The sequence below is a fragment of the Branchiostoma belcheri genome, unplaced genomic scaffold (assembly GCF_001625305.1).
Source record: "Branchiostoma belcheri isolate BF01 breed outbred unplaced genomic scaffold, Haploidv18h27 scaffold665, whole genome shotgun sequence".
NCBI classification, from domain to species: Eukaryota; Metazoa; Chordata; class Leptocardii; order Amphioxiformes; family Branchiostomatidae; genus Branchiostoma; species Branchiostoma belcheri.
In genome coordinates, this window is record NW_017804315.1 from 9,331 (window position 1) to 15,927 (window position 6,597).

Consider the following 6,597-nt stretch of genomic DNA (forward strand, 5'->3'; position numbering starts at 1 on the left):
GGGAGGGCGGAACGCGTTCGAATCGTTTTATGGAAGCCATGGAAGCGTTCGATAACGGGTTCCGGACCGGGCCGTACCGTAACGTACGGCCCGGTCCGGAACCCGTTATCGAACGTTATCGCGGCCCGGTTATGATATAATTGTTGTGATTTGTATTGATTATTATGTGATACCCTGCATCAATTCAGCCGTCAAAGGCTGCGACTGCACGGGTACTGTTTGGACAATAAAAAAACATTAAAAACAACTAGCACAAGTGAAACCACAGAGACACCATAAAAGACGTGCAAATAGTGAGCTGTCTTTACTGTATGTTGTTACTGATGTTATGCAGAGTCTTTGAGAGTAAAATAGCAACAGTTAGTGAACTGTCCCTTGGCCTTCATACTTTTCATGCAATGAATGTGGGCTTCGGCTTATTTTTGACGTGTTTGTAGGCGTTCGTTTTGTATATTTTTGCCACCCATACTTCTGTTGCGTATGGATACTCAACTGCCAATAATACTGTCGTGTCAGTTCTAATATATAGCAAATGCTTTTCTGTGTTTCGCCAAGAGATTTAAAAGTTCATCACAGCCTCCTATCATTAATGAACCGTCCCGTTGTTTTCACACTCTCCCGTCTGGCGTCAGGGCGGGATTGAATCCAGATGTGAGAATTAGGCGGGGCTCACGTAGGGGTTTACGGTATACTCAGAATTATCTTAGTCTTAGATAAACGCTTTCCTCATCACCAACACCAGAATCCCTTCATAACAGTGAACTTTCTCTTCGGTCTCTAAAATTGCACACTGGATTGCGGGAATATTTTTGCTAACTTTAATTCGACACACGACATAATCTCGTAACCCCTCACCGACCCTCACTCTGTTTACGTTGTCAACTTCCAGGCGGCAGCTGCTAACTTCCATAAATAACAATTTGAGAGCCAAACATTCAAACGGACAATCCAGAAATTTCTCAGACAATTCCACGTCCATACTACGACTTTTCTTTGCCCAGCTGCACTGAAACAAGTATTTGGATCTCCTTGACTGAATTATAAACAGCACGGCCCAGATCACACGCACACTGGCCTAAACGCACGCCGCCACACAAATATTACGAACCGTTGTTTGCCAACACTACAAACCTCTGAATACCAACTACATGCCGACTTTTCCTACCTGGAAGTTAGTTGATACACAGTCCGGGCCGAGTCGCCTGTTGAATCGCTGCAAAACTCCTCCAAAGACGGAAAACTGCTCAAGATGCTGCGTCCTTGCGGGACAGGAAGGCGCGATGCCGTGACCCGGAAGTACTACCCCGGCCAGAGGTCAAGTGTCGTTACCTGATTACCCAACAAATGTACACGGGCCTTGGAGCAAAGGCTAGTAATCAGAATAATTCGTAACAGAAAAAAAAACACTCGTAGTCACCGGTCTGTGTTTTGGGTCATGAAAAATACCTTCTGCCTTCTAGTGTGTCCATTTATAGTTCATAATATCATCATTTTACATTAACTGACTACCCAACAAAGAGAGCCTGCAGGGGGGGGGGATCCCGACAACGCTCTATGCTGAATTCGGAAACCTCTCGATTACGCTTTACTATAAATTCCAAGTGGCTACAAGGCATTACGTAGAATTAAAACGGCGAATACGCTCTACGTAAAATGCGAAGAGCGGTCCGTCTACGCTCTACGTAGAATTAAAACGGCCGATTACGCTCTACGGAAAAAGGCTTGCGGGACCCCAACAATCACGGGGATAGAGCAAATTAAGGCCAGTAACGGGCTTGCTAAGAAAATGTGATAAAGGAAAAACAGATCTGTAACAGATACCATTACTTTTAAATATCCAATGAACATTTCCTAGAAATTTTTGTTTTTCATTCACATTGAGTTTTTTCACGTTTAGTTTTTGCAAGGAGTGTGTGCGTTGTACCAAGGAGGTTAAAAAAGAGAAGGAGAGACGACGCAATTAACAACCCGCTGTGCCCTCTTTTTTAACCTCCTTGGTTGTACAAGGCATATCTAGAGTAAAAGTAGGCCCAGTGCACTTCCTCTATGACTACCTGCTTCGCTCTGGCTTTGAGAAACTGGTTGAGTAGAAAGTAAAATTCATGTACCAAAAAGGTGTATTTTCGTGTTCACTATCTTCAGAACAACACCTTGGTACTTACCATCTAAAAAAGACTATGTTCTAATAATAAAATACAAAATAATGAGTTTCAAGTAGTTAAAAAGATATCATTCGGTAAACAGAACATATGGGCTCACACTTTGTCAAGGAAATTTTAATAAGAAAACGAAACTAGTACATTTCAACAAACCTAACGCTAACTAAAGGGTACAATCACTTCCCGATGTTAGTTGCTGATTATGTACATCGTCTAATTGATACTATCAAAGTTAATGCGATAAAAACAACAACAATTAAGTAGGCTAACCCAACCGAACAACAATGTAAGAAAACTACCTATGAAAAAGATAACTTAGGTGCTGTACAACATATTAAGACTAATTAAAAAAAACAAAGGTTTTAGCATTAATTACATGTTAGTAAACTTCACTTAAAACTTTTTTTTGTAACGGGTTTCAAATTAAATATATATGTCAACTATCAAGAAAAGATTAAGAGTCAACAAACTAAAAATAACAAAACAAAGTAGATCCCTGGAAGACTTTTCTTGTTGAATATTTTGCATTCTACCCTTACTAAAGAGACTATGTAATATATATCACCTATAACAGAAGTGGATGCTTCCGGATCCAAAACAAAGGGATTATATATGCCAAAATAAAGGCAACAGTAATTAAAGAAAACAATGTTTATCACGTATAAGTAAAGCTATGTATACAATTCCAAGCGATTGTTTGCTACTTCCTGAAAAACAGAAATTAATGAGAGTAATTAAAGTAAACAATTTGCTATTAGTAATACTAATATCATCCTAGTCATAGTCTGTGTCTAGTGAACTTCTCATTTACTGCTAAAATAACATCGAGGCTTTCAGGCCTCCATGATGCAGTGTCTTTGGCACATCTTACACAAAAAAGGTTCTCAGATTGTGCATCAAGTTGTCTTAAAATATAACTTGTGGTGCTAAACAGCATCCCACAATCTTCACTTCTGCTGGGTTTCTCCTTCGTGGGTTTGCTTGTGCCTCTTCAGACTACCCAGCTGACTGAACTGCCTGCTGCACTCCTCACACTTGTAGGGTTTCTCCCTAGTGTGAGTCCGCATGTGTGTCTTCAAAGCACTACGACAACTGAACCGCTTGCCACACTCCTCACACCTGTAGGGTTTCTCCCCAGTGTGAGTCCGCATGTGTTTCTTTAGATTTCCGAGCTGTCTAAAAAGCCTGCCGCAGGCCTCACACCTGTAGGGTTTCTCTCCTGTGTGAGTCAGCATGTGTCTATTCCAACTTCCAAGCTCACGAAACTGCCTGCTACACTCCTCACACCTGTATGGCTTCTCCCCAGTGTGAGTCCGCATGTGTGACTTCAGATTACCCAGCTCACTGAACTGCCTGCTGCACTCCTCACATCTGTAGGGTTTCTCCCCTGTGTGAGTCCGCATGTGTGTCTTCAGGCTATAGAGATGACGAAACTGCCTGCTGCACTCCTCACAATTGTAGGGTTTCTCACCCGTGTGAGTCTGCATGTGAGTTTTTAGATTACCCAGCTCACTGAACTGCCTGCTGCACTCCTCACACCTGTAGGGTTTCTCTCCTGTGTGAGTCAGCTTGTGTCTATTCCAACTTCCAAGCTCACGAAACTGCCTGCTACACTCCTCACACCTGTATGGCTTCTCCCCAGTGTGAGTCCGCATGTGTCGCTTCAGATTACCCAGCTGACTGAACTGTCTGCCACACTCCTCACACCTGTAGGGTTTCTCACCAGTGTGAATCCGCATGTGAGTCTTCAGTTCACCCAGCTGACTGAACTGCCTGCCACACTCCTCACACCTGTAGGGTTTCTCCCCAGTGTGAGTCCACATGTGCCTCTTCAGATGACTAAGACGACCAAACTGCTTGACACACTCCTCACACCTGAACACTTTCACACCTTTGTCCTGCCTCCCGGTTTCCTCTCCAGACTTCTCACAACTATCTTCTTGCCAGGTGGAAACGGTGTTGGCAGAGCCCCCTGCTGATCCTCCATGCCAGGTGGAAACGGTGTTGGCAGAACCCCCTGCTGATCCTCCTTGCCAGGTGGAAACGGTGCTGGCAGAACCTCCTGCTGATCCTCCATGCAAGGTGGAAACGGTGTTGGCAGAACCCCCTGGTGATCCTCTCCTTACGTCATCCAAACCTTCTGTGCTGCCTGTTGTTGCCATGTCAACGAGAGCTGGATCAACCTCTAAAAAAAAACAAGCGATCTAAAAAACATGCTGAAATATGTATAGTTGAGTAGTACTACGTATAGTTGAGTAGTACTGTGCATAGTAGAGTAGTACTACGTATAGTTGAGTAGTACTATATATATATAGTCGAGTAGTATAGTGCATGTAAACAAATGCTCATCATATGTAAAAGTTACTAAAACAAGATTCACACAACTAGCAGAATAGAAACCGCTAATACACCAGAAAAGACAAGCTAACAGTGAGCTGTCTTTGCTGTATGTTGTTACTGATGCTATGCAGGGTCTTTTGAGAGTAAAGAACCTGCATAGCATCATTTGAGAGTAACATTGTAACAGTTAGTGAACTGCCCCTTGGCCTACATACTTGTCATGCAATGGATGCGGAGTTTGGCTTAATTTTTAATGTGTTTGTAGGCTTTCGTTTTGGTCATCTGGCACATTTTTGCCATCTATACCTCAAGAATACTCAACTGCTAAATGGTACGGGCTAACAGTGAGCAGTCTTTACTGTACGTTGTTACTGATGCTATGCAGGGTCTTTGAGAGTAACACTGCAACAGTTAGTGAACTGTCCCTTGGCCTTCATACTTTTCATGCAATGGATGTGGGCTTCGGCTTATATTTTACGTGTTTGTACGCATTCGTTTTGTATATATACCTCCCATACTGCAGTTGTGTATGGACACTCAACTGCCAATAATACTGTCGTGTCAATTTAATATATAATGTTTTTCTGTGTTTTCGCTATGGCAAATGTTTTTCTGTGTTTTCGCTATGAGATTTAAAGTTAACCACAGCCTCCCATCATTAATGAACCGTCCCGTTGTTTTCACACCCTCCCGTCTGGCGTCAGGGCGGAATGGAATCCAGATGTGAGAATTGGGCGCGGCTCACGTAGGGGTTTACAGTATACTCAAGATTATCTTAGTCTTAGATTAACGCTTTCCTAATCACCAACACAAGAATCCCTTCATAACAGTGAATATCCTTTTAAGTCTGTAAAATTTCCCACTGGATTGCAGGAATATTTTTGGTAATTTTTAATGCGACACACAACATAATCTCGTAACCCCCTACCGACCCTCGACCCTCTCTGTTTACGTTGTCAAATTCCAGGCGGCAGCTGCTAACTTCCATAAACAATGCAATAATTTGAAAGCCGAATATTCAAACAGACAATTCAGAAATTTCTCAGACAATAATTCCATATCCACACTACGACTTTTCTTTGCGCAGCTGCAATCAAACAAATATTTGAATCTCCTTGACTGAATTATAAACAGCACGGCCCAGATCACACGCACACTGGCCCAAACGCACGCCGCCACACAAATATTATGAACCGTTGTTTGCCAACTCTACAAACCCCTGAATACCAACTACATGCCGACTTTTCCTACCTGGAAGTTAGTTGATACACAGTCCGGGCCGAGTCGCCTGTTGAATCGCTGCAAAACTCCTCCAAAGACGGAAAACTGCTCAAGATGCCGCGTCCTTGCGGGACAGGAAGGCGCGATGCCGTGACCCGGAAGTACTACCCAGACGGGATGGGGGTCAGAAGGTCAAGCCTCTTTACCTGATTACCCAACAAATGTACACGGGCCTTGGAGCAAAGACTGGAGATTGAGGAATAATTTGTGACAGAAAAAAAGGAATTAGTGATCACCAACCTGTGTTTTAGGTGACGAAAAATACATATTGACAAGGTTATCAACATTTTAGATTGCCGATTTATTTCATGATATGAAGAGTCTGAAAAAAGTCTAGGGTCGGAATGTTTTTTGTCGAGTTGGTCTATATTTTGCTAGGCCCACTCGCTGTGACGTCATGGCAATCAGTGGTAATGGCTCAGACTCTGATACTTTCAATCTACGAATGACTATCCTCTAAAATAAAATACAAAATACTGAGTAAAAACTTTAACCCTTGTCCTGCTGGCAATTTTTACACAATATTTTCAAATAATTTCATGTCTTAATCAGGTCACAGACCCTTGACTTTTTTTGCCCTGCGGCGGCGTAGTTACTTCCGCATTCGTTGCGTTTCGCTGCGGTGTGATGCGTTGCACGAGAAACACCCCCAAATCGTACATATACAGGGCACTATATAGATGGTACTGTATGTGCAACCCATATATATATGGGCCCCGCAGGACAAGGGTTTTAAAGTAGAGTATTAAAACTACTGTACAATCACTTCCCGATGTTAGTTACTGATTATGCACAACGTCTAATTTCTACTATCAAA

The 6,597-nt window shown here is 42.7% G+C and overlaps 1 protein-coding gene across 1 annotated transcript in view; it reads right to left on the reverse strand.

The window, feature by feature from the left end:
• Positions 1-5,948, reverse strand: part of LOC109483861 (oocyte zinc finger protein XlCOF6-like) — a gene marked incomplete at its 3' end in the record, with an annotated part of 15,272 nt that extends 9,324 nt beyond the window's left edge. Inside the window, exons 1-2 of the mRNA XM_019787004.1 lie at positions 5,751-5,948; positions 3,147-4,344 (exon numbers count right to left, since the gene is read on the reverse strand). Of these exons, the coding sequence (XP_019642563.1) occupies positions 3,147-4,321 (1,175 nt within the window). The remainder of the gene's footprint in view (positions 1-3,146; positions 4,345-5,750) is intronic.
• Positions 5,949-6,597: the final 649 nt, after the last annotated feature.